General features: G+C 42.3%; 4 protein-coding genes and 1 long non-coding RNA gene across 8 annotated transcripts in view; 3 read left to right on the plus strand and 2 right to left on the minus strand.

The window, feature by feature from the left end:
- LOC133556114 (xylosyltransferase 1-like) overlaps positions 1-2,471 on the plus strand; it is a 30,816-nt gene extending 28,345 nt beyond the window's left edge. For both annotated transcript variants that reach the window (XM_061905738.1, XM_061905739.1), the window contains exon 11: positions 81-2,471. In XM_061905738.1, coding sequence (XP_061761722.1) covers positions 81-403 — 323 coding nt within the window. In that variant the 3' untranslated portion in view covers positions 404-2,471. The remainder of the gene's footprint in view (positions 1-80) is intronic.
- Positions 2,469-10,720, minus strand: kat8 (K(lysine) acetyltransferase 8). 2 transcript variants are annotated; one of them, XM_061905740.1, is made up of 11 exons: positions 10,354-10,718; positions 8,247-8,321; positions 8,002-8,180; positions 7,867-7,920; positions 7,636-7,800; positions 3,634-3,723; positions 3,408-3,548; positions 3,223-3,316; positions 2,971-3,121; positions 2,761-2,915; positions 2,469-2,623 (listed from the first exon to the last, which is right to left on the minus strand). In XM_061905740.1, exons 1-11 carry the CDS (start codon positions 10,598-10,600, stop codon positions 2,559-2,561), a joined length of 1,416 nt encoding a protein of 471 aa, XP_061761724.1. In that variant the 5' UTR covers positions 10,601-10,718; the 3' UTR covers positions 2,469-2,558. The 2 variants fall into 2 exon arrangements, with proteins under 2 accessions (XP_061761724.1, XP_061761725.1); XM_061905741.1 differs by lacking the exon at positions 2,469-2,623 and having other exon boundaries at positions 2,770-2,911; positions 10,354-10,720.
- On the plus strand, positions 10,046-14,583 carry LOC133556117 (uncharacterized). The gene is made up of 2 exons (XR_009807455.1): positions 10,046-10,122; positions 13,845-14,583. It is a non-coding gene; the product is annotated as an uncharacterized LOC133556117 (long non-coding RNA).
- Positions 10,823-18,406, minus strand: rnf25 (ring finger protein 25). 2 transcript variants are annotated; one of them, XM_061905743.1, is made up of 10 exons: positions 18,322-18,406; positions 17,999-18,070; positions 17,825-17,921; positions 14,173-14,243; positions 14,032-14,101; positions 13,886-13,957; positions 11,799-11,939; positions 11,632-11,721; positions 11,434-11,571; positions 10,823-11,374 (listed from the first exon to the last, which is right to left on the minus strand). In XM_061905743.1, the coding sequence occupies exons 1-10, from the start codon at positions 18,336-18,338 to the stop codon at positions 10,895-10,897; spliced, it is 1,248 nt and encodes a 415-aa protein (XP_061761727.1). In that variant the 5' UTR covers positions 18,339-18,406; the 3' UTR covers positions 10,823-10,894. The 2 variants fall into 2 exon arrangements, with proteins under 2 accessions (XP_061761727.1, XP_061761726.1); XM_061905742.1 differs by lacking the exon at positions 18,322-18,406 and having other exon boundaries at positions 14,173-14,240; positions 17,999-18,105.
- Positions 18,407-22,316: 3,910 nt separating this feature from the next.
- The window catches only part of anapc2 (anaphase promoting complex subunit 2), a 15,233-nt gene continuing 10,323 nt past the window's right edge, over positions 22,317-27,226 (plus strand). Inside the window, exons 1-6 of the mRNA XM_061905745.1 lie at positions 22,317-22,562; positions 22,685-22,931; positions 23,006-23,321; positions 23,390-23,522; positions 26,470-26,635; positions 26,697-26,816. Coding sequence (XP_061761729.1) covers positions 22,488-22,562; positions 22,685-22,931; positions 23,006-23,321; positions 23,390-23,522; positions 26,470-26,635; positions 26,697-26,816 — 1,057 coding nt within the window. The 5' untranslated portion in view covers positions 22,317-22,487. The remainder of the gene's footprint in view (positions 22,563-22,684; positions 22,932-23,005; positions 23,322-23,389; positions 23,523-26,469; positions 26,636-26,696; positions 26,817-27,226) is intronic.

A 27,226-nucleotide genomic window follows, 5' to 3' on the forward strand; every position in this document is an offset into this window, starting at 1 on the left:
AACCGGAACCAGTCCATACTCTCCCTGGTGCTGACAGTGTTGTTTCTTTTTGTGGCGGCTATCTTTGACCCACCCCCCAGAGGAGGCGTTGCGTCTTCACGGCGGCCCGGCCAAGAACTCCTACATGGAGCAGAGCTTCCACGGCCTCAACCCGGTCCTCAGACTGCCCGTCAGCCTGGGCGCCGTGGAGGAGGCGGAGGCCAACGCCGGGCTGACGGGGGCCGGGTTACGGCGCTGGCTGGACCGCCTGCTGGAGGCCTACTGGTCGGCAGCGGACGTCTGTTCCACGGGCCCCAGCGCGTGTCCCATCATGCAACGCTGCCGCCTGACCACGTGGAGCTCGCACAGTCCGGACCCCAAGTCAGAACTGGGCCCGGCCCGGCAGGACGGACGCATCAGGTAGCAGACGCACCTGGAAGACGCCCACCTTTTTATTTATTTCTTATTTAACACGCCCCTCCCGTCAATGTGTGTCACTTTAAAAGCATTTTATTTCGAAAATTTCTGTCGTGAAACGTTTTATTGTGTGAAGCTGACAGGAACAATGAAACAGTCTGTTCCTCAAAGTAAAAGTTAAATGGCGCCGCTTAGTGGCGAGATGCCAGAATTGCTCCTGCTCTTCTGTTCCAATTGAGACGCTGGCCGGGATTCGAACTCACGCCATCTGTTTTCCTCACTATACTTGACACAGACTGATAACTTATCAATCAACCTATTTATTGATCCCATTGCGTTGACTTTGTAGGTATTGATGAAGTATTTATTGTCCAATTCGACTAACGATACTGCCTTAACGTGAAATTCATTAGCATAATGAAGGTCACGTCAAAGTACATGTGAATGAAAGATCAACACTGTGATATTTAATTCATAGGAAGATTTTAAAATGTGTTTTAAGTTTTGTGCTTGATTTAACTTTATTTCACATTTGTCACGTGACAGTCACGTGACTTTCCAAGCTTCATGTAAGCTAGCTCTTTTGTATTTAATTAATTTATTGTTATACTTGAATAGTGTGTCACTTATTAAAATTACATTGTTCTTATTGTATTTCCATAGAAAAAAAGCTACCAGCATTAAAATTGTGATGGAAAGAGTGACGAATTTGCCACGATCGTAAAAATACACACACAAAAATACTACACTTGTAGTACACTGAAGTGTCCAGAATACATTTATCGTGATTGGTGGAACAAATCTTTCACATTAATTCTATAAAAAAATATGGCGAATGTCCTCTTGATTTAGTGTGGAGGTCAGTTTGTGTCCTTTTGACCAACGTTTTTTTTTTTTTGACAGTGTTTTTTTTTCTTTTTTTTACATCAAAATATGTTGACAATTTCATTCAATTGAAAATTGCGAGTAAAATGGGTGTGTTTAAAAAATTCTGTTTTTTTAAAGTCCAGTGTTTTAAATCTCAGTATATGAAAATTTGGTGCAGAAATATTCGTCGCTGCAAGACTTTCTGTAAAAAAAAAAACTTCACGTGACTGCACATTTTTGGCCCCATTGGCTGATTCTTAATTAACCAGAAGTTGTGAAGCAAAGAATGTTTCTGCACTTGATTAATAAACAGCTGTGTGAATGTTCTGTTGCCAGCTAAATTGTTCATACATTAAAGGCAATTTGTGCTTACTAAAACTCAAATTATTACTAAAATCTTGGAAAATGGTTACATGTAGAAAAGCCCTTAAAATAGCATCCTAATTGAGGAATTTAAGTTGTTCTGGAGTAGTTTTATTTTTTTTTTACATGTAAATATATTTAATCTAATTTGTATTGTCTCTTATATTTATGTTTACTTTATATATATATTGTGTAAGTATTTTATTTAATCTGATTTATTATGTAAATTGCTCAACCTGTTATAAATTATTGAAAAAATGTTGAGTTGTATTGTGTTGGAAGTGCCTCAATGTGTTTGTATATGTATGTTTTGTTTAATAAAAAATACATACATAGTTGTAAAAAAACTGATTAATTTTGAAATATTTAAATACACCCCCACGGGACAAGCGGTAGAAAATGGATGGATGGATGGATGGATACATTTTACTCATTAATTTTTCCTCAATTAAGTTGTCAGCATAATTTGATGTAAAAAAAAAAAAATGCAAAAATGTGTTAATAAAAAAAACTTTGTAAATAAGACACAAATTAAATTGCATATTGTATCCACTATTTTAAAATGAATCTGAATTGTTAGTTGCCGCAAATCGAGACCGATTCATTTTAAGAAGTGTTTATTTCATCCATTTATTTAAAATGGATTTGAATTGTTAGTTGCCACAAATCAAGACCGATTCATTTTGAGAAGTGTTTATTTAATTTTTTTCTCCAGAGGTCCAGAATGTGCAACTTTTGTCACCATGAAGACATGTTTTTACTTGTTTTCCTGTAAAATGTTATTCTATGGTTCTAACGGTGCCTTTGAACGACAACGTTTTGGAATAAAAATCTTTCACACCTTGTTTTAAAGAAAATGTATTTATTTAAGAAAATAACAACTTATTTACATGCGACAGGAAGTGATGTCATGTACGTGGCTCCGCCCCCCCTCACTTCTTGGACAACTTGGCCTGTTTGTTCTTGGGAGGTGCCCACTTCAAGCTCATGGTGTCCACTGTGGACCAGAGGGGACAACAAGTGGCGTGAGACCAGTGGGGGGGAGTGGTGTGTGTGCGTGTGTGTGTGTGTGTGTGTGTGTGTGTGTGTGTGTGTGTGTGTGTGTGTGTGGCATAGCAAGCCACGCCCACTCACCTGTGATAGGCGGTTTCTTGTACTGGGCGCTCTTGAGGTGCTCCTCCACCAGTTTGGGCGTGACGCAGATGACGTGCTGACCTTTCCAGTACTTGACCATGTTGAGCGACTGTAGCGTGCTGATGATGTCGCTCTGCGTGATGCTGGTCATCTGGCTGGGGGGGAGGGGCCCACGTCAAGCGCGTCAAGTGCTCGAGTGTGCGTGCGTACCTGAGGTCTTTGATGGAGAGCGTTCCTCGGAAATCTCGTAGGATCTCCAGAAGAACCCAGGACCAGTAGCTTCTGTAACTCAGCTTGCCCAGATCTGACAGGGGCTTCTCGGGGGAACCCACCGCACTCTCAAGCTTTGACAGCTCATAGCCTACACACACACACGCACACACACACACGCACACACACACGCACGCACAGTGTGACAATCAGTGTGACGTGGCGATGTAAGCTAACAGGCGTCACGCTCACTGAAGGCGATGAGGAACTTCCCGTAGCCTCGGCGTTGGTAAGGCGGCAGCGTGAGAATACACGCCACGTTGTTCCCGTCTGGAGACTCTTTCTCCTGCAACACGACCAGCGGTGCTTTAGTTCCCGGCCGGACACCACCCTCCCACTCACGCACACACACACGTCCTCCATGATGGACATCTTACTTTGGAGAAGTAGCCAACGATGTGTGCTCCTTGTTTGTTGACCTCTGTTAGGATGTAGAAGATGAAGGGCTCCACGTCAAAGTACAGAGTCTTGTGGTCCAGGAAGAGCTTGGCCAGCAGACACAAGTTCTGACAGTAGATCTGCTCGGTGATGACACAGCACACTGATCACGCTCATTGATCTGTTATTGATCTATTATTGGTGCAGTCTGTGTGATGAACTCACCTTGTGGTCACGTCCATCCACTTCATACACGGAGATGTTGCTTCTCCTGTAGATCTCTTTGCCTGGAGGCTGATTCCACTGGCAGTGGGACTACACACACACACACACACACACACACACACACACACACACACACACACACACACACACACACACACACACACACACACACACACACACAGGTCAAGGGTGAATGATCAGAAATACTACATTCTACAAGTGGCTGCATTCTACATGTATATTCTACATGTACAACTACATTCTACATGTATATTCTACACGTACAATTCCATTCTTCGTGTACCTCTACATCAGGGGTGTCAAACTCATTTTAGATCGGGGGCCACATGGAGAAAAATCTACTCCCAAGTGGGCCAGACTGGTAAAATCCCTGCACGATAACTTAAAAATAAAGATACCTTCAGATTGTTTTCTGTGTTTAAAAATAGAAGAAGCACATTCTGAAAATGTACAAATCATAATGTTGTTTTTTACACTTACATGTTGCGGTTAATAGTATTCTATCTTTATTTGTTGTTATTTATATTTTCTGACTGAATGATGTGATAATGTTCATCAGTCAACTCAATGGTGTTCATTTTCAATCAATCAAGATAAAAAAATATCAAAATCAAATTACAGTTTGTCGTGTATGTAGTTTGATTATTTTCCACGATTGATGTACTAACATCATGTGGTTTATTTTGTGCATATGTACCATCATCCAGATACAAAGAATTGCTATTGCAACATCCAGTAGACACATGTAGAAGAGCTGTTTCTTTCATTCAAAAATTTTAGGTTAATTTGTATACTTAGCAAACTCATCCCGCGGGCCGGATAAAACCCGTTTGTGGGCCTGATCCGGCCAGCGGGCCGTACATTTGACACCCCTGCTCGACATTCTACGTGTGTATTCTACACGTACAACTACATTCTACTTGCATGTCTACATTCAACATGTACAACTTCTCAATTCTACGTGTACACATCTACATTCTATGTGAACTACTATATTCTACATGTATAGTCTACATTCTACATGTACAACTACATTTTACGTGTACGTCTACATTCTACGTGTACAACTACATTTTAAGTGTACAACGTCTACAATCTGTGTACAACTACATTTTACGTGTACGTCTACATTCTACGTGTACAACTACATTTTACGAGTACAATGTCTACAATCTATGTGTACAACTACATTCTATGTGTACAACAGCTACATTCTGTGTACAACAGTTTTATTCTATGTGTACTACTACATTCTGCATGTACGTCTATAATGTACAAGTACGTCTCCATTGTACATGTACTACTACATTCTGTGTGTAAAACGTCTACGTTGTACATGCACTACTACATTCTAGATATACTACTACATTGTACGTGTACAACGTCTAAATCGTATGTGTACTACCCCATTCTACGTGTACTATTACATTTTAAATGTAGTACCCCATTTTAGGTGTACTACTACATTCTAGGTGAACTACTACATTGTAGGTGTACTACCACATTTTAGGTGTACTACCCCATTTTAGGTGTACTACCCCATTTTAGGTGTACTACTACATTCTAGGTGTACTACTACATTGTAAGTGTACTACCACATTTTAGATGTACTACTACATTCTAGGTGTACTACTACATTGTAGGTGTACTACCACATTTTAGGTGTACTACCACATTTTAGGTGTACTACTACATTCTAGGTGTACTACTACATTCTAGGTGTGCTACCCCATTCTAGGTAAAATACCACAATCTAGGTGCACTACCACATTCTAGGTGTACTACCACATTCTATGTGTATTACCCCATTCTAGGTGTACTATTACATTCTAGTTGTCCTACTACATTGTACGTGTAGGACTACATTCTAATTGTCCTACTGTATTCTAGGTGTTAGAGATGCGCGGTTTGCGGTCTCATCCGAGGAGTCCGCGGATAAACCGCGGGTCGGGCGGTTGACATGACGAAAAAACAGATTTTAATTAGATTCGGGCGGGTGGCGGTTGAACCATCCGGAAATATTTGATATACATGGTTCTGCGGTCGGTATTCTTTGCCATTCAAAGTGCCATTTAAGACCCGTGTCATGAAGCGAAGTAGACAATAAAAAACGCTATTATTCTCCTGAATGACTGCCGGTAGTCACCCAGATAATAAGTATTAGGGCGTGCTATGACGTAAATAAATAAATAAATGGGTTGTACTTGTATAGCGCTTTTCTACCTTCAAGGTACTCAAAGCGCTTTGACATTACTTCCACATTTACCCATTCACACACACATTCACACACTGATGGAGGGAGCTGCCATGCAAGGCGCCAACCAGCACCCATCAGGAGCAAGGGTGAAGTGTCTTGCTCAGGACACAACGGACGTGACGAGGTTGGTACTGGGTGGGATTTGAACCAGGGACCCTCGGGTTGCGCACGGCCACTCTCCCACTGCGCCACGCCGTCCCGTAATTGACTTTGTCGCCTTCTACAACATGTACGATCTGCTTGTCAGTCCAGCATCATGTTGTGTGTGGCTTCCGCAGCAACACGCACACAACTGCAAGGCATACTGGGTGACACAGAGTACACTAATGGTTGTGATATAAACAATTTTAACACTCTTAGTAATATGCGCCACGCTGAGATGGGCGCCAGTGCCCCCCGCCACCCCAGGGGGGAATGGGCGGTAGAAAATGGATGGATGGATGGATGGGTGTGAAGCCACACCAATTAAGAACGACAAACACATTTCGGGAGAACATCCTCACAGTAACGCAACATAAATGCAACACAACAAATACCCATAATCCTTTGTATTCATGATACTCCTGACTATTTTATACACCCCGCTAGCAGCAACCCCCCGTGCGTCGGTAAGGTGGGCGGGGTTGGGGGCGCAGGGGTGTATAATATATTCAGGAAGTGTCATGAATACAAAGGAGTATGGGTATTTGTTGTGTTGCGTTACTGTGAGGATGTTCTCCCGAAATGTGTTTGTCAATCTTGTTGGGTGTGGCTTCACAGCGTGGCGCATTATAGTAAGTGTTAAAGTTGTTAATATCACAACCATCAGTTTACTCTGTGACATCCAGTATGCCTTTCAATCTTGAACGTGTAATTGCGGAAGCTGCACACAACATGATGCCGGACCAACAATCGGTCCGTACATGTTGTTGAAGGTGTCTAAGGCAATGGCTTCAGAGCACGCCCATATTCTTGTCATCAGGATGAACGCTATTGGATGGTCGCGGGAGCATCAGCGGCTCCAATAGTCTTCATTACTCTGTGAAACAGGTCTAAATAGCTCGGTGAGTGGTAAAGGCGGACAACCTCTGATGTATTTCAGCGGGCGGTTGGCGGGCGGGTACGGTCCTGATAAAATGTTGGTTCGGGTGGACGGCGGTTGGATGACGGTTGATATAATTGCCTATCCGCCCATCTCTACTAGGTGTACTACTACAATCTAGGTGTAGTACCACATTCTAGGTGTACTATTATATTCTAGGTGTACTACCACATTGTAGGTGTACTACCCCATTCTAAGTGTACTACTACATTATATGTGTACAACGTCTGCATTGAATGTGTACAACTACATTCTCGGTGTACTCCCACATTCTAGGTGTACTACCACATTGTACGAGTACAACATCTACATTGTATGTGTACTACCCCATTCTAGATGCAGAATTACATTCCAGTTGTCCTACTACATTTTACGTGTACAACTACATTCTAGATGTCCTACTAAATTGTACATGTACTACTACTACATTCTAGGTGTACTAAAACATTCTAGGTGCACTACTACATTCTATGTGTACTACCCCATTCTAGGTGTACTACTACATTTTACGTGTACAAAGTCTACAGAGAATGTGTACAACTACAATCTAGGTGTACTTCCACATTCCAGGTGTACTCCCACATTCTAAGTATACTACAAAATTATATGTGTACAGGGTGTGCAGTGTGTGTGCACTACTGACCAGGTGGTGTCTGAAGGTCTTCTCGTACTTCATGTACTTCAGGCAGTACTCGCAGATCCAAAGTTTGGGCTGCTTGCCGTAGTCTTCGGGGAACGGCGAGAAGTACCAAGCGTCGATTTCAAAGTTTCCGATCTGGATCTTGTCCACGTATTTGACTTTGGTGATCTGTGGAAGAAACGGGGGCGTGACGAGGAGGCACGTGACATCAAAGCACACCACGCCGGCGCTTACCGCCTCGTGTTCCTTCTCCAGTGCGGCCGTGGTCGGGTCCATTTCGGCGTACGTCTGCGTGGACAAAATGTGGGTTCAGACGCCGCCGCCAAGCCGAGCGAGCCCCCACGGGTCAGCAAGCACACCCCCACGCACCTTCTGCACGTGGTTGATCTCGTCATGTTTGCGTTTTTGGTTGCGCGTGATTTTGCGCTCCGGTTGTTCTCCGAGGTCGCCCACGCCGCCGATCTCCACGCTCTTCCTCACAGCGTCCTTCACCGTCTTGGTGAGCGCCAGGCGAGCTTTGCCTACCCACTCGTCCAGACGTCTGTTGACTGAAGTTATCACATGAGCACCACAACCGAAGTGTGTGTGCGTGCGCGTGTATTTGTGAGACTTACATCCCACGTAGTGCACGTAGAACTCCTCTCTTCCTTCCTGCTCATTGAGTCGGGACTGAATGACTTCGGCCGCATCTGCCACAAAAACGTGACTTTAATAACATCCCAGCAGATCATAACAATGTCAGCAAACACGCAAACACGTGTCCTGGCGGTTGACTCAATCAAACCGGAAGTGCTATGATCTTCTGATGACCCCATGATGTCATTGCTTGATCTTGTCTGGTTTTCGGAACCAGTTGGAATTAGCTGACAGTGATTAAGTGACCGGCGTGTCACTACGCGGTTAGTCCACGCATGTGCCAAGATTGCATCACTTCCTGTCAACTTGTTTTACGGCAGTTATGCTTATGACCGTAACCATGCTCTTCTTTTTTATTCACTTAAAAGGCCTACTGAAACCCACTACTACCGACCACGCAGTCTGATAGTTTATATATCAATGATGAAATCTTAACATTGCAACACATGCCAATACGGCCGGTTTTGTTTACTAAATTACAATTTTAAATTTCCCACGGAGTTTCTTGTTGAAAACGTCGCAGAATGTTACACAGTGTTGCTGAATCTTTTGCAATTTGTTCAATTAATAATGGAGACATCTAATAAGAATGCTGTTTGTGGAAAGCGGTGGATTGCAGCTGCCTTTAGCACCGAAACGCAGCCGGTGTTTCTTTGTTTGTTGTGAAGCTTTAACACGGAGCGGTCAAGCAAACATGTTTCTCTACGCCAACCAGCAAGTTTTTGGATGGGAAAATTGTGATATTAAGTCGGCTCTTACCAGAGACTTCAGTGGATTATGGGACCTCCTCCTGTAGCTGTCAAAAAGGCAGCTGTGATCTTGGCTCCTCGGCTTCTCTCAGAGACACTGGCGTTCACCGCAGCCATCCGACTTTCAGGTATGACAGTAGAATCTCACTAAAATACTAATAACACATTAAGCAGATAAGGGATTTTCCAGAAATATCCTAGTAAATGTGTCTAATTACATCTGAAACGCACCCACTGCCGCCGCCCAGAGCCGTTGCTTTTTCTTTGTTTGTTTTTTAGTGCCTCACTCTAACTTTCCTCTTCCACAAATCTTTCATCCTCGCTCAAAATTAATAGGGAAATCATCGCTTTCTCGGTCCGAATAGCTCTTGCTGCTGGAGGCTATGATTATAAACAATGTGAGGATGTCAGGAGCCCTACAACCCGTGACGTCACGCGCACATCGTCTGCTACTTCCGGTAAAGGCAAGGCCTTTTTATTAGCGACCAAAAGTTGTGAACTTTATCGGCAATATTCTCTACTAAATCCTTTCAGCAAAAATATGGCAATATCTCGACATGATCAAGTATGACACATAGAATAGACCTGCTGTCCCCATTTAAATAAGACAATCTCATTTCAGTAGGCCTTTAAAAAGCAATGTAATATAAAATAATACATACAAAAAAACGTAATTTAAGAATACACTTTAATTCTTTATTTGAATCAAATACTTCAATTTACATTTTTGTCAGGCAGCAGATATTTATATTAAGTGTCTTGTTTTCTACAAAAAAAGTACATTTAATAGAGAAATTACGTAATGAGTCAGTGGCACCCCTGTGCGTCATTTATTGCAATGGCAGACGAGTGAAAATGATTTGAATTGTGACGATAATTCAACCAGATTTTTTTTTTCATCCTTTATTATTGTCCTATTTTACTACTACGTAAACTATCCGTTTTACACAAAATACGAATGAATATCACAGCACGTGAAGTCGCAAAAAGTCCTGGCGCATGCGTGGAACGATTTGGTTTTCCGGGATGGCGTAAACATAAATACGCTGCAACGTATCAGCGGGCCCGCCATATTGGATGTGGCAAATATACTACGTAAACTAACGTAAGTAAATAGGCCGCCTTTAAATATTTTCTTTACACAAATGGGTATGAAAAACAACTTGTGCAACTTTTGCCAAAGACACATAGGTATTAGGACTATAAACTGGTTGGTGGTAGCTTTTTCTCCATTGCCCCATCCAATATGGCGTCTACGTAAATATGTCTGTGAATATGAGCACACGTCAGAAACGGTTACCGCCGCATGCTACCATGCTAGCAGGGAACAACTTACGCCATGTTTTGTCGGCGCGTTGACACAAATAAGTGCCTCCAATTTCTACCGACACTTCTTGTTCCCTGCCGAGTAGCCCGGTTCGGTCCGGCGTGAGCTGACTAATGGAGCCTCCCGCTTCTCGAACATGAGCGTCCGCCTCGTCGTCCTCTCCGCCGCTGCCGTTCGACGAGCAGGCAGTCGGAATGCGAGCGTCCACATCTCCGCCATCGTTGTCCGCCTGAGTCGCGTCCAGATCCGCGTCCATGGTCGTTTCTGAACCCGTCTTTGCTGGGTTACGTTCCCGCCAGCCGTCCGCGCACTACGCTTCAAAACAAACGCGCACGCCCGCCTTCACAACAAAGCGCCAATATGGCATACAGGACGCCTGTTTACGTCATCACGCACGGACCCGCCCTTCGACGGACCGCGCTTACCTTTCAAATCAAAATAACTATAATAAGCATCAATGAGAGAGATTGAAACCAAATTCTTTTTCCAGAGATTTTAATAAATGAATGTGTTTTTGTGTGCTCATCTCTGAACCTGCTGTGGCCTTTGGTCATAGCCCCTCCTCCCTGTCCCCCACCCACTGCTGACAGGGAGCGCCTCCTCTCGATGCTCTGGGGTCCCAGTGGTGGTGTTGCGGGGGACCCCTCCTCCTGCCACGCTGGCCCCCCCCACCTGCAGAACATTTCAGGCCGCGACTTCCTGCCTGACGATACACGAAGTGGGTCATTTTTGGTTCACGCGTCTCCCGGAACTCCGTGCGTCCCTCAGTGTTGGCGCCCGGTGACCCCTCGGAGGTGTGCGAGGACAGGCTGAGTCCGTCCATGTGTTCTGCTAGAGCCGCGCCTCTGGCGTGATGCGGCTTGGGCCCGCCGCCTCGCCTCAGACCCCTGCCGCGGCTGTGGCGCCTGTGGGCGTGAGCGCCTCGGCATTGCGTCGCCGTGGGAATGAAGTGTCGCGATGGCAGAGGACCCTCCTGCGGGGCAAAGGCTGGTGCTGGGTCCTGGATGGCGTCTTCATCAACAGGTGGCGCCTGCGAAACACAACAAACATCCCAGCTGATGCCGCTTTGGGGTCACGTGATGCACTCACCTCGTTAGTGTGGATGAGGAAACGGTTGGATTCCATCTCGGGATCGATGACCCCGCCTCTCCTCCGTTGTCTCTCCAGAACCTTTTGAAGCTCTCGCCACTTTTGTTGAAAACTGGACTCGAGGCCGGCGCCGTCCAACTGGAGGACGAGAAGGCGCGGTAAAGCTGACCGCCTCCCGCTTGCAGACATGTGCCTTACCTCGGGCAGCAGGGGTGCGGCGCTGGCCAGCAGGTGATCCAGGTCATAGGCCAAAGGCTCGCGGCAAACGGGACACACCACTGTCAGCTCCTAGTGGAATACGTCACGCGGCTCGTTAGAAGGCCCGGCTGGACTCTCATGACGGAGCGCAGCCGGTAATGTGTGACCTGATGGCGTGTTGCCGTCTTGTCCTCTGCCAGTTCCTTTTCTCGGAGGCGGAGCTCCTTCTCCGAGTGGCTGGCGTAGCGGCCCAGGCAGTGCGAGTGGAAGTAGTGGTAGCAGCAGGTTTTGGTGAATGTCTCCCCCTCCTGGACACATTCAGAATGGTTTGTTCTAATTCATCCATCCATCCATTTCCTACCGCTTGTCCTTTTAGGTAGGTAGGTCTGTATTGTCATTGCAACAAGTACAACAAAACTTTGTTTTCAGCACAAACCTGTTCAAGATTAGACAAACAAACAGTGTACAGGGTTACAGAACAAGAACGCTGATGGGTCGCCATAAGGCGTAAAAGATGGGAAAAAGGTAAACGCTGGGGAAGGATGAGTAAAAAAAATACAATCCAGACTGGGCTCCTAAGGGGGCCCAGTTCGGAGTGAGAAAAAACCTCCATAGCAAAACACATATACATATTACAACATACATCTCGAGATATCTAGCAACATAGGGAAGGTAGTTCAAGGTCATGGTGGTAGGCCACAGCTATCAGGCGCTGACCATCCATTCATCACCCCTACGGGATTGCGTCGAGGGCGTTGGATTGGGGGACAGGAGGGTGTCTGTGTGGCGTTTATTTTTTTTTGTGGATGTGTGTGTGTGTGTGTTTGTGTGTGTGTATAAGCCCGTAGTGTGTCTCTGTTCCGCGGCCCTGTATGTATTTGCAGTCGCTAGTCCAAAGTTCACAACAACAAGTGTGTGTCCATGAGAGACAAAAAAGGGAGTTTGTTGTGTCTTCCGGCAGTGATCTTCGGGATAGTCTCAAAGCCAGGGAAAAAAAATCTAAGCTAAAATGATTTCTATGCGAGTGAAAATAAAATGTGCTTTTCACTCTAAAATTGTCTATGACTGGTCCTCAAAAACTAGGATGCGGGGGGTGCTGGAGCCTATCTCGGCTGCATTTCGGCGGTAATTCAGTGATTCTTAAATTGTAATACTGGCTCTATCTAGTGGTACGCCAAAGAATCACTTAATTATTGTGTTTATTTTCTTATATTCACACAGTGTTACTGTTCAAACTGTAATTTTACAGTGGCCAAAAATATTAATTATACTTGGTAAATTAAAACTTGGTGTTGATACTTGTAGAGAAGTTTTTTCTCAAAAAGGTTCATTATGTCTTCTCATTCATATACTTTTTTAATGTGCTTTTAGTCAGACAGGATTTTTGGTATACTAGTTGGATTTTTGGACTAAAAATTATAGTAAACTTTAAAAGATTTATTAGAAAGATTTTTATTATAAAATATTTTCGGTAATTATTTTTTACCTAAAAATATAATTTAAAAAAATGTCAAATATTCTATATAAATATTTAATATTTTAATTACTTTCAGGCAAAATTCAAGCTAGTATACAAAAAATATTGTCTACCGAAAAGCAAAAATTAAAAGTAAACAATTTTATTGTCAGCATTATTGTGAGACCAAATTAACCGCTGATGAAATAATAATGCATGCATACCCTTTCAAATGCAATAAACTTCTATTTCTCGAACATTTGTACATTGTAATTGTAATTTAAACTCTTTGATATCCAAAACAAACAAATAAAACAAATAAAATATATTCTGTCAGCAAAATTTTGCACTTAAAAAATAAATCATAGCAGAAGCATTAAAATAGGTTCGTTTTTTGTTGAGGGGGTGGGGGACCCTCAAATAAACGCAAACCAAACAATAAATAAAATCTTTAAATGAATTTATTGTGACCAAAATGATCACGGTTAATATTGAATGTGCTCAAAATGTACTTATGCACATACTAATATATTTTGACCAGTTTCCCCTTGACACTGTGGCGTTTAAAAAATCGATCCCTTTGTGCAAAGATTGCACATTTGTTTATGTTTAATGTGAATACTGTATGTTAGTAGTTTAGACAGAAATGTTTACACAAGTTTAGTTAGGAAGACATTAATGTCTCTTGTTTTCATGTTAGCTTTTAAGCTCGCTTGCAAGAGTTTATTTTCATTCATTGTTTGTACAATTTACTTAGCGAACATCGGCTCAGGTCTAGTACGAGCACTGCACGATTACCTTGAAGCTGTAGAGGCAGATGACACAGTTTCCATGAGGTATGTTGCTTTCAGTCAGGATTTCTTTGGCTTTCTGAGGAACAAATTATTGGAAATAAAACACGACTTCACATCTTGTTTGAGGTGGAAACGAGTGAAGGCTGTGACCTCGATCAGCTGATACAAGACAGGCGAGCCGACGCACGACTCTGCTTCCATCTGCAGACATTTGTGTACACTGAAAGAAGAAAAACAAAAACATGGCGTCAGTTGACGGCGGCGGAAGAAGTACATCTTTGGAAGGCTCACCTGCGCAGCTTGTTGTCCGACAGACCCCGCGGGTTGTGGATGGAAATGTGCGGAGACGAGCACGGATACTGGGGCACACACAACACAGGAAGTTAACGTGCAACATCCAGACTGCCGGAACTCAGGTGCTCCCAGGCGTTACCTGCTGTAAGGTAATCAAAAAGGTCAACCAACGAACGAGATTTCTCTACAGAATCTCCTCTCTGGTCAACAAAAGCACTTTGAAGATTCTAGCGGGAACTCCCGTTCAACCCTTTTTCGATTACGCTTGCACCTCCTGGTACCCTAGCACAGTGGTTCTCAACCTTTTTTCAGTGATGTACCCCCTGTCAACATTTTTTTAATTCAAGTACCTCCTAAACAGAGCAAAGAATTTTTGGTTGAAAAAAAGACATAAAGAAGTTAAATACAGCACTATGTCATCAGTTTCTGATTTATTAAATTGTATAACAGTGCAAAATATTGCTCATTTGTAGTGGTCTTTCTTGAACTATTTGGAAAAAAACATATAAAAATAACAAAAAACTTGTTGAAAAATAAACAAGCGATTAAATTATAAATGAAGATTTCTACACATAGAAGTAATCATCAACTTAAAGTGCCCTCTCTGGGGATTGTACAAACCTCGTTTCCATATGAGTTGGGAAATTGTGTTAGATGTAAATATAAACAGAATACAATGATTTGCAAATCATTTTCAACCCATATTCAGTTGAATATGCTACCAAGACAACATATTTGATGTCCAAACTGATAAACATTTTTTTTTTTGCAAATAATCATTAACTTTAAAATTTGATGCCAGCAACACGTGACAAAGAAGTTGAGAAAGGTGGCAATAAATACTGATAAAGTTGAGCAATGCTCATCTAACACTTATATGGAACATCCCACAGGTGTGCAGGCTAATTGGGAACAGTTGGGTACCATGATTGGGTATAAAAGCAGCGTCCATGAAATCCTAAGTAATTCACAAACAAGGATGGGGTGAGGGTCACCACTTTGTAAGCAAATTGTCGAACAGTTTTAGAACAACATTTCTCAACTAGCTATTGCAAGGAATTTAGGGATTTTACCATCTACGGTCCGTAAAATCATCAAAAAGTTCAGAGAATCTGGAGAAATCACTGCACGTAAGCGATGATATTACGGACTTTTGATCCCTCAAGCGGTACTGCATCAAAAACCAACATCAGTGTGTAAAGGATATCACCACATGGGCTCTGGAACACCTCATAAAACCACTGTCAGTAACTACAGTTGTTCGCTACATCTGTAAGTGCAAGTACATCTGTAAGTGCAAGTTAAAACTCTACTATGAAAAGCCAAACCCATTCATCAACAATATCCTGAAACGCCGCCGGCTTGGCTGGGCCCGAGCTCTCCTAAGATGGACTGATGCAAAGTGGAAAGGTGTTTTGTGGTCTGAGGAGTCTACATTTCAAATTATATTTGGAAACAGAGGACATGGTGTCCTCCAGAACAAAGAGGAAAATAACCATTCGATTGTTATAGGCGCAAAGTTCAAAAGCCAACATCTGTAATGGTATGGGGGTGTATTAGTGCCCAAGGTATGGGTAACTTACACATCTGTGAAGGCACCATTAATGCTGAAAGGTACATACAGGTTATGGAGCAACATATGTTGTCATCCAGGCGACGTTATCATGGACGCTCCAGCTTATTTCAGCAAGACAAGTGTTACAACAGTGTGGCTTCGTAAAAAAAGAGTGGATACGTTCCTGGGCCGCCTGCAGTCCAGACCTGTCTCCCATCGAAAATGTGTGGCGCATTATGAAGCGTAAAATACGACAGCGGTGACCCCGGACTGTTAAACGACTGAAGCTCTACATAAAACAAGGATGGGAAAAAATTCCACTTTCAAAGCTTTAACAATTAGTTTCTTCAGTTCCCAAACGTTTATTGAGTGTTGTTCAAAGAAAAGGTGATGTAACACAGTGGGGAACATGCCCTTTTCCAACTACTTTGGCACGTATTGCAGCCATGAAATTCTAAGTTAATTTTTATTTGCAAAAAAAAAAAAAAGTTTGAGTTTAAACATTTTTGTAGTGCATTCAATTGAATATGGGTTGAAAAGGATTTGCAAATCCTTGTATTCCGTTTATATTTACATCTAACACAATTTCCCAAGTCATATGGAAACGGGGTTTGTAATAGAGATCCATTTGGATTCATGAACTTAATTCTAAACATTTCTCCACAAAAAAAGAAATCTTTATTATCAATATTTATGGAACATGTCCACAAAAAATCTAGCTGTCAACACTGAATATTGCATTGTTGCATTTCTTTTCACAGTTTATGAACTTACATTCTTATTTTGTTGAAGTATTATTCAATAAATATATTTATGAAAGGATTATTGAAGTGTTGCTATTTGTAGAATATTTAAAAAAATCTCACGTACCCCATGGCATACCTTCAAGTACCCCCAGGGGTACGCGTACCCCTATTTGAGAAGCACTTCCCTAGCACTTTCAAAACCCTCAAATCTAGACTCCAAACACCCCAGAACAAGTTGGTCAGGTTACTTTTAGACCCCCCACCCCAGATCACACCTAACTCCTACCCACTTCTCCAAAGTGGGCTGGCTCAGGGTGGAGGACAGAGTAAAACAACTTGCACTGAGCCTAGTCTATAAAATTTGCTACACCTCCCTGATACCGAAGTACATGTCAAACTACTTCCTTAACTTGTAATGACTGCCATAACCACAACACCATGGGGAACACCACAAACCACGTTAAACCCAGATTCCGATCTAACAAAGGTCTTTACTCATTCTCCTTCTTTGCCACATCAATATGGAATGCATTCCCAATAGGTGTTAAAAAAAGTGCATCTCTATCCTCCTTCAAAACCGCACTTAAAGGACGGCGTGGCGCGGTGGTAGAGTGGCCGTGCGCAACCCGAGGGTCCTTGGTTCAATCCCCACCTAGTATCAACATCGTCACGTCCGTTGTGTCCTGAGCAAGACACTTCACCCTTGCTCCTGATGGGTGCTGGTTAGCGCCTTGCATGGCAGCTCCCGCCATCAGTGTGTGAATGTGTGTGTGAATGGGTAAATGTGGAAGTAGAGTCAAAGCGCTTTGAGTACCTTGAAGGTAGAAAAGCGCTATAAAGGTACAACCTATTTATAATTTATAAAGAACACCTCCAGGCAACTTCAACCCTTGACTAACACCCTCCCCCCTCCACATCCCACCTCCCCGGATTGTAAATAATCAAATGTACAGTATATACTTGTTCTTATGCTTTCTGAACTCACTATGTTCACTGCTCGCTGTAAATATCCTACCAAGTCAGATCTACACTGTTTCAATGTCCATTTCTCTGATGATGCAATTGTTGATGACTGAAGTGCTGATATCAACCAAACCTAATACCCCCCCCCCCCACCCCCCGATTGTAAATAATGTAAATAATTCAATGTATATACTCTGATGATTAACTTGTTTGATGACTGTATTATGCTGATAGTATATATTTGTACCATGAATTGATTTACGTGGACTTTGACTTAAACAGGTTGAAAAACGTATTCGGGTGTTACCATTTAGTGGTCAATTGTACGGAATATCTACTGTACTGAGCAATCTACTAATAAAAGTTTCAATCAATCAATCAAAACCTGCTGGTCCAGGGTCAACTTCAGGGTGAGTCGGACAAACTGGGAGCCGGAATCCTCGGCTGTGGACGGATACAGAACCAGGCTGACCTCCCAGGCCCTGCAATCCCAACGCACGTGTGTTAAGGCATATTTGTAAACATATCAAATAAACACGTGACATGATGACGCCATCACCCATCCTGTGTCCTGGTGACCTGCAGGTCCTCCAAGTAGATGGACTGCAGAACTTCTATCTCACACTGCACACTGGAGGAGGAAGTCAACATCATTCATACTTTACACTTACGGCTCATTAATGGCTTCACATGTGAAGGATAATATTTTTATGTTTCAAGCTGTCAGACCGCCGAGGCTAACTTTAGCTCATATTAGCTAAACGTGGCTACTTAGCACCGCCGGGAGCGGGTTTGACACAATGGGACGATACGGTGTTCGACTGCCACTAAATGGCAGCAATTTAAAAGGAGACCATTGAGACAAGTTGTCTACTAACTTACTCGCTGTCCATCGCCATGATTGTTGTCCACAGAACGCCGCTAGTGCTAGTTCTTCTTCTGTGCTTCAAACAATTACGTCATTTTGGCAGAACCGCCCTCTAGTGTATACGAGAGGGAGTAACACATTCCTGGAAGTCATCAAGCAACAAAACCCACTTTTGATTCATTGAAACTTTTATTAGTAGATTGCACAGTTCAGTACATATTCCGTACAATTGACCACTGAATGGTAAATGGACCACGACACGCTTGTCCCTTTTTTGGGTCGCAGGGGTGCTGGAGCCTATCTCAGCTGCATTCGGGCGGAAGGCGGTTTACACCCTGGACAAGTCACCACCTCATCACAGGGCCAACACAGATAGACAGACAACATTCACACTCACATTCACACACTAGGGTCAATTTAGTGTCCCCAATCCCCAGGGGTATGTCTTTGGAGCATGTGTAATTAAAGGCCTACTGAAAAGAGATTTTCTTATTCAAACAGGGATAGCAGGTCCATTCTATGTGTCATACGTGATAATTTCGCGGTATTGCCATATTTTTGCTGAAAGGATTTAGTAGAGAACTTCGACGATAAAGTTCGCAACTTTTGGTCGCTAATAGAAAAGCCCTGCCTTTACCGGAAGTCGCAGACGATGACGTCACCCGTTGAGGGCTCCTCACATCCTCACATTGTTTTTAATGGGAGCCTCCAACAAAAACAGCTATTTGGACCGAGAAAATGACAATTTCCCCATTAATTTGAGCAAGGATGAAAGATTTGTGTTTGAGGATATTGATAGCGACGGACTAGAAAGAAAAAAAAAATCAAGTTAAAAAAAAAATTTCTCACCGAAAACTGCTGGTGGACATTTGGTCAGGATCCATGTTTGCTTGACCGCTCTGATCCATAGGAAAGCTTCACCTCCGGGAATTTTAAACATGGAATCACCGCGTGTTTGTGTGGCTAAAGGCTAAAGCTTCCCAACTCCATCTTTCTACTTTGACTTCTCCATTATTAACTGAACAATTTGCAAAAGTTTCAGCAACACAGATCTCCAAAATACTGTGTAATTATGCGGTTAAAGAGGACGACTTTTAGCTGTGTGTGTGCGCAGCGCTCATATTTCCTTACAGTCCGTGACGTCACGCGTACACGTCTTTATTCCGCGACGTTTTCAACAAGAAACGCCCGGGAAATTTAAAATTGCAATTTGGTAAACTAAAAAGCCATTTGTTGCAATGTTAATATTTCATCATTGATAAATAAACTATCAGACTGCGTGGTCGGTAGTAGTGGGTTTCAGTAGGCCTTTAAATTATGGAATGGATTAAGTAAAAGCATCTCAAGTACCTCGAAGTCTTGTTCATGAGTGAGGGAAGAGTGGATCAGGAGAACGACAGGCGGATCGGTGGGGCGTCTTCAGTAATGCAGACGGTGTATCGATCCATTGTGGTGAAGAAGGAGCTGAGCCGGAAGGCAAAGCTCTCAATTTACCTGTCAATTTACGTTCCCATCCTCACCCATGGTCATGAGCTTTGGGTTATGACCGAAAGGACAAGATCACGGGTACAACTGGCCGAAATGAGATTCCTCCGCCGGGTTGCAAGGCATCTCTTCATGATAGGGTGAGAAGCTCTTTCATCTGGGAGGAGCTCAAAGTAAAGCCGCTTTTACTCCACATCGAGAGGAGCCAGATGAGGTGGCTCGGGCATCTGGGCAGGATGCCACCCGAACGCCTCCCTAGGGAGGTGTTTCAGGCACGTCCGACCGGTAAGAGGCCACGGGGAAGACCCAGGACCAGGGGCGTCACTAGACCTAATACTGTACTGGGGCACAAATAATTCATGTGATCGTGCAAAGCGCGCAAGAAAAAACATTTTTAGCACTTATGTATCATAAAAAATAAATAAATAGTGCTTTAAACTATGAAGTCATATCAGACTATGTTTTATGGATATTTGATTAACCACCTGAAATTAACTAATGCATTTGACCTACTTGTGCACTTTTTTACTCCAGACTTCTAAACTGCTACTGGTAAAAGCAAAAAGGAAGAGCAATGAATCTTTTTGAAATATATATTGCAGTAATCATCTGCAAATTTAACATCTACAAAAGTAAAACAAGAAATAAAGCACCCCTACATCTCTGGGTTCTTTTATGTTATTTAATTTCCATTTATGGCAATGTGGCTAATCCTATTTCAGATACTATAAAATATAACCAAAACAATAAAGCCACAGTAGTAGAATAAATGAACAACTGTTGTGTGTCTGTTCAGGGAATCATTTTCTGAGAAGTAAACTGTAACGTCTCGTTTTCATTTTTGCAAAGTGGCCAATCACTCTGGACAGACATGGAAATATTACAGTAACTGTTATACAGTTGAGCAGTGGTTCCCAACTGGTGGGTCGTGACATAAAAGTGGATTGTGTGTCATTTTCAGTAAGTCGCAGTCGGATGTGTGCGTGGAAAAAAAAAAAGTTTAGGGAGAAAAAAATCAAATTGTGGCAACAAAACCAGATATTTTTAGCCATTTTTCTAGTGACTATTAGTGAGTATTTTTGCAAAAGGCAAACCGACTAACAAGTTGGAGGAGGACTCAGGACAGACATGGAAGTATATTTTTTTAAATCTAAATGGGGCAACAAAACCCGATATTTTCAGCCATCTTTCTGAAAACAAATACAGAAATGTTACAATTTTTTTCTGGAAACAAAACCAGATGCTTTAGCTGTAGCCATTTTTCTGGTGAAAAAACAAGATTATTTTAGTCAAAGTCACACCGATTAACAAGACAAGTCTACTGTGCTATTTTTCTGTGAAATAAACTTGAATGATTTAAAAATTTGGCTCACGACTTGATGATATGGAAAATGTTTTTCTTCCTGAAGATAAACCATTTGAGAAGCACTCAACTCACACATGCTTACTCCAAATCATCATTGATGCAGAACCAGCAGACAATAACCAACATTATGTTTCATGTTCATTGGAAATTCCCCCGACAGCTCGTACAGCAAATGAATATGTTTGTCTTGATACAAGGAATAACGTTAGCTAACTTAGCATCAACTTAAGACAATGATGTTGCCTAGCTAGCTAGGACTTCACTTACATCTCTCATTCCTGCTGCTTCTTTTCTGCTGCGGGCGAATAACTTTCTGATATCCATCTAGGAGTTACAGTTTGAGTCAATTCAAAATCAAAATAATGTAATAAACAAATTGTTGTTGGCTAACGTTACCTACCTCACGCAGTGATTCTCACCCCCCCCCCCCCCACACACACACACACTCTCTCTCTCTCTCTCTCTCTCTCTCTCTCTCTCTCTCTCTTTCTCTCTCTCTCTCTCTCAACTGAAGTCTCGATCCACACGTAAATAAATTACCATATTAATTAGCCATGTGCTCATTGTTAGTGGATTGAATACAGTAGCAATCAATTACCATACTAAGTAGTATGTGCACTGTTGTCTATGTTATGTAGACTTAAAACTCTGAAGCATTTTTTTTTATTGGTGAATTTTTTACTGGGGCACTGCAGATCAACAGTGGGGCACTTGCCCCAGTGAAATCTGTCTGGCAACGCCCCTGCCCAGGACACGTTGGGAAGATTATGTCTCCCGGCTGGCCTCGGAATGCCTCGGAATCCCCCGGGAGGAGCTGGACGAAGTGTCTGGGGAGAGGGAAGTCTGGGCTTCCCTGCTTAGGCTGCTGCCCCCGCGACCCAACCTCAGATAAGCGGAAGAAGATGGATAGATGGATGGATGAATGAATTAAGTAAAGAAATCGAACATTGTACTAATAAGATCTAATTTAAGAAACTGTAAGAAGAACCGTGATAAACATTCTGAACGTATTGATAATTGTATTTATCTCACCATATGAAATACAACGTATTCACTAAGTATTAAAAATAAACTCAAACAACTGCATCTCCAACAGTCTTTGACATTAGTGGAGGGCAATGCGAGTGTTACCTTTATGGCCGCTGGGTGGCAGCATTGTGTCACCATCACTGCGACGTCAGGCAAAAAGTAAACGAAGAAGAAGAACAAAAATGAGCAGCGCTAAAGTGCTACAGCAAAACATTTTAGTGTCCCTTTATATTTCCGTTTACAAATATTTATAGGAATATCCAGTATATTCTGTATTGTTGTTGCTAACGCGTAAAAAAAATGAATGAAATTGTGATGGAAAGCGAACCTCAGTTTGGAGTCGCCGAAGCTTGGGACAACGTCACAGCAGCTCTGGTCGGTATTTAAGATAATCTTGTTCAAATCAACATTTGAACTCTTTAAACATAAATATGACTTGTGTTGTTTACTTGAGGAAAATAAGACCCTAATCCTGACTCTGTTCTGGTCTGGATCAGATGTGTCCTGGCAGGACGGTGGACCAGAATCTGTCAAATTCCCTAGTTGTGTTGGTCGGGCAAGGTCTGGGTCAGCTGCTGGCCAGCTGGTTACTGGAGACGCTGCAGATGCGTCTGTCGTCTTCCGTGGTTCCGGAGTTCTGGTCTGGATTCAGGCAGGTGGAGAACGAGCTGGAGGAGAGAGGTCGGGCCTGGGTTCTCCTCACCGCGTTCCGGACTCTCCTGGACCGTCTCCAGCCGTTTTTGGGCAAGTTATCCAAGTAGAGTGAGATGGCGAATATGTTGAAAGTTTGACATTGATTCTTGTACTTGTTCTTCTAGTTGGCTTGGACAGGCTCGGAACGTGGCAGGATGAGGGCCGTGACGGACTGTGTGGACCGGGACCCGGGACCCTCCCGGAGCGGGCCTATACCATCATCAGGGGTCTCCTCCTCTTCCCCCCGTCACGGGTTCTCCAGGATCGAGTGCTGGAGTTCTACAGCAGGACCTTCTCTGTGTATATGAAGCAGGAGGGGCAGGGCGGGGCCGTGGGCGCCGAAGCTCCAGATGCAGGCTCCTGCCCTGGCTGTGCGGTCCCAAATGAGGAGTGCTGGTGCGAGGAGGCCCTCAAACAACTGCATGAGCTCAGCCACATTCTGTGAGTTAAACAGTCGCTGTTTGTGCCTCTTGAACGTGCGCCACATGATCCATCAAATGTGCGCGAAGGTCCAAGATGGAGCTGCTGGAGTGGGTCAGCTCGGACGCCGTCACTTCCATCCTGCACAGACTCATCGAGCGCTGGATGGAGCAGCACTGCAGGGGCGAGTACGAGCGCTCCTTCCTGCTCGACTTTCAGGAGGTAGCACTCTGGTCTTCATTTTGACAGCAGATTTTCATTTAGCTTTAGTCATAGGCTTTTGTTTTAGTCTACTTTTAGTCGACAAAATCTATTTAGGTGTAGTCATCTAAAATGATTTACCGTATTTCCTTGAATTGCTACAGGGCATATAGCATGCGCCTGCCTTGAATTACTGCTGGGTCAAACTCGCTTCCCAAAATAATTAGCGCATGCTTAGTATTACCGCCGGGTCAAACTTGTGACGTCACAAGTGACACTTCCCCTGTCATCATTTTCAAAATGGAGGAGGCTGATTTCAATACCGATAATTTGAAATCGCATGAAGGGAAGTAGATTAAGAGCTATTCCGTAGGATTTAAGGTCCAAGCTTACATCACACTCAAATTTTTATTGCATACCTTTGGTAAGTGCCGGAGTGAGAAAAGGTTCTAAAATAATTAGCGCATGCTTACTTTTACCGCATGCCTTTAGTAAACGCAGGAGTGAAAAGAGGTTTTAAATTAATTAGCGCTCCGGCTGCAATTCAAGAAAATATGATAGTTTTAGTTTAGTTTTAGTCATCAATCAATCAATCAATGTTCATTTATATAGCCCTAAATCACTAGTGTCTCAAAGGGCTGCACAAACCACAACACAAATCACTACGACAGGGCAAGTAAAACTCACACCCAGTGGGACGTCGGTGACAATGATGACTATGAGAACCTTGGAGAGGACCACATATGTGGGCAACCCATCTAAATTACTTTAGTTTTAGTCATCTACAAACCCCGTTTCCATATGAGTTGGGAAATTTTGTTACATGTAAATATAAACGGAATAAAATTATTTGCAAATCCTTTTCAACCAATATTCAATTGAATGTACTACAAAGACAAGATGTTGATGTTCAAACTCATAAACTTTTAATTTTTTTTTGCAAATAATATTTACCATAGAATTTCATGGCTGCAACACGTGCCAAAGTAGTTGGCAAAGGACATGTTCACCACTGTGTTACATCACCTTTTCTTTTAACAACACTCAATAAATGTTTGGGAACTGAGGAAACTAATTGTTGAAGCTTTGAAAGTGGAAATCTTTCCCATCCTTGTTTTATGTAGAGCTTCAGTCGTTCAACAGTCCGGGGTCTCCACTGTTATATTTTACGCTTCATAATGCGCCACACATTTTCGATGGGAGACAGATCCGGACTGCAGGCGGGCCAGGAAAGTACCCGCACTCTTTTTCTATGAAGCCACGCTGTTGTAACACTTGTCTTGCTGAAATAAGCTGGGGCGTCCATGATAACGTTGCTTGGATGACAACATATGTTGCTCCATAACCTGTATGGACCTTTCGGCATTAATGGTGCCTTCACAGATGTGTACGTTACCCATGGCTTGGGTACTAATGTTGACGTCTTGGCCACTGGCCTGTTCAAATACAGCAAACAGTGATAGAAATCTAGAATATATGTACACACATATATATATATATATATATATATATATATATATATATATATATATATATATATATATATATATATATATATATATATATATATATATATACATACATATATATATATATATATATATATTAGGGGTGTGGGGAAAAATCGATTCGAATACAATGTGAGATTCGGAATCGATTCTCATTTTTAAAAAATCGATAAAAATTTTTTGTGACTTTAAAAAAAAAAAAAAAAATGTATCAATCCAACAAACCACTACACAGCAATACCCTAACAATGCAATCCAATTCCAAAACCAAACCTGACCCAGCAACACTCAGAACTGCAATAAACAAAGCAATTGAGGAGACACAAACACGACACAGAACAAACCAAAAGTAGTGAAACAAAAATGAATATTATCAACAACAGTATCAATATTAGTTATAATTTCAGCATAGCAGTGATTAAAAATCCCTCATTGACATTATCATTAGACATTTATAAAAATTAAAAAAAAGAACAATAGTGTCACAGTGGCTTACACTTGCATCGCTTCTCATAAGCTTGACAACACTCTGTGTCCAATATTTTCACAAAGATAAAATAAGTCATATTTTTGGTTCGTTTAATAGTTAAAACATTTTTACATTATTGCAATCAGTTGATAAAACATTGTCCTTTACAATTGTAAAAGCTTTTTTTTTTTAAATCTACTACTCTTCTTGCATGTCAGCAGACTGGGGTAGATCCTGCTGAAATCCTATGTATTGAATGAATACAGAATCGTTTTGATTCGGAAAAAATATCGTTTTTAAATCGAATCGAATCAAAACGAAAAAATCAATATATTATCGAATCACGACCCCAAGAATCGATATTGATCGAATCGTGGGACACCCAAAGATTTGCAGTCCTATATATATATATATATATATATATATATATATATATATATATGAGGTGGCGACTTGTCCAGGGTTTACCCCGCCTTCCGCCTGATTGTAGCTGAGATAGGCACCAGCGCCCCCAAAGGGAATAAGCGGTAGAAAATGGATGGATATATATGTGTGTGTGTGTGTCTGTGTTTGTGTGTGTGTGTGTGTGTGTGTGTGTGTGTGTGTGTGTGTGTGTGTGTGTGTGTGTGTGTGTGTGTGTGTGTGTGTGTGTGTGTGTGTGTGTGTGTGTGTGTTTTCATATATATATATTTATAGATGTTCATCCCTCCAGGTCTGTTTCACTATTGAAGCGTCAGACGCTTCAATAAACTCCCCCAAAGAACAACATTTTTGTCTTGTTTTTATTCATTGACTAAGTAGTCAGTTAATTTGGTTATTATTTTAGTCAACGTGCATTTGTTTTGATTAGTTATCCTACTTAAGTCAGGGGAAAATAGGTTGTTGACGATACCTTAGACAAAGATTTTTAGTCAACAAAAAAACAAAGTAGCGCTCGCATCTTGCAAGCCCTTCAGGAGCTCTTCTTCACACGTCCACTCTCCGTGCGCAGTGGCTGGAGCTGGTGGTGGGCTGGCTAGGCCGTGTCTTCGCCAGCCACATCCAGGGTGCGGCGTCTTCCAGCTCGGTGCTGAAGCAGTGGAGATGCCACATGCACCAGTTCTTCTGCAGGATCTACGTCAACATGAGGATCGAAGAGCTCTTCAGCATTATCCGAGGTGAGCCAGGATTACCGACATGTTTGCATTTCAAGAGGCGCTCATTGTCTTCCTCTTTCAGACTTCCCAGAATCCAAAGCCGCCATTGAAGACCTCAAGTTCTGTTTAGAAAGAACCAACCAACGCCAGCAGCTCCTCACCTCGCTCAAATCCACGTTTGAGAGCCGTCTGCTGCACCCTGGTGAGCTTGGATTGTCTCCTTTTTCTTTGAGGGCCACGTCGAAGTTATTTACCACTGTTTTTTTTAGAAATCTGCCAACTAAGTTGCCAGTTTTTTACCCGAAAGAATTTGGTACCATTTTTTTTTATTTACAGTAAACAACAACCGTAGAATTTACGAAAAACACTGGCAGCTCATTTAACAGAATTTTACTGTAAAATGTATGGTGTTTTTTACAACATATTATTGTAAACTGAAAAGCAGTACCACTGTTTTTTTAATTCAGGCAATTGACAGTTTTTTACTGAAATACAAATGTGTTACAGTTTTTTCCATTTACTGTAATACACCGTAAAAACAACAACTGTATAATTTACAGATAAAAAAATGGCAGCTCATTCGTCAGAATTTTACTGTAAAATTTACGGTGG

The sequence above is a fragment of the Nerophis ophidion genome, linkage group LG07 (genome assembly GCF_033978795.1).
Source record: "Nerophis ophidion isolate RoL-2023_Sa linkage group LG07, RoL_Noph_v1.0, whole genome shotgun sequence".
NCBI classification, from domain to species: Eukaryota; Metazoa; Chordata; class Actinopteri; order Syngnathiformes; family Syngnathidae; genus Nerophis; species Nerophis ophidion.

What these genes read in the sequence shown, in the direction of transcription:
- kat8 (XM_061905740.1), bottom strand. Translation starts at nt 10,600, where the DNA reads ATGGACGCGGATCTGGACGCGACTCAGGCGGACAACGATGGCGGAGAT. An exon ending in CTACGTGCACTACGTGGGAT is followed by an intron (nt 8,181 to 8,246) that starts GTAAGTCTCACA and finishes TGATAACTTCAG; the next exon opens with TCAACAGACGTCTGGACGAG. An exon ending in CAAGAAACCGCCTATCACAG is followed by an intron (nt 2,624 to 2,760) that starts GTGAGTGGGCGT and finishes TCTGGTCCACAG; the next exon opens with TGGACACCATGAGCTTGAAG.
- rnf25 (XM_061905742.1), bottom strand. Translation starts at nt 18,093, where the DNA reads ATGATGTTGACTTCCTCCTCCAGTGTGCAGTGTGAGATAGAAGTTCTG. An exon ending in GTCACCAGGACACAGGATGG is followed by an intron (nt 17,922 to 17,998) that starts GTGATGGCGTCA and finishes TTGGGATTGCAG; the next exon opens with GGCCTGGGAGGTCAGCCTGG. An exon ending in AGACGGCAACACGCCATCAG is followed by an intron (nt 11,722 to 11,798) that starts GTCACACATTAC and finishes GTATTCCACTAG; the next exon opens with GAGCTGACAGTGGTGTGTCC.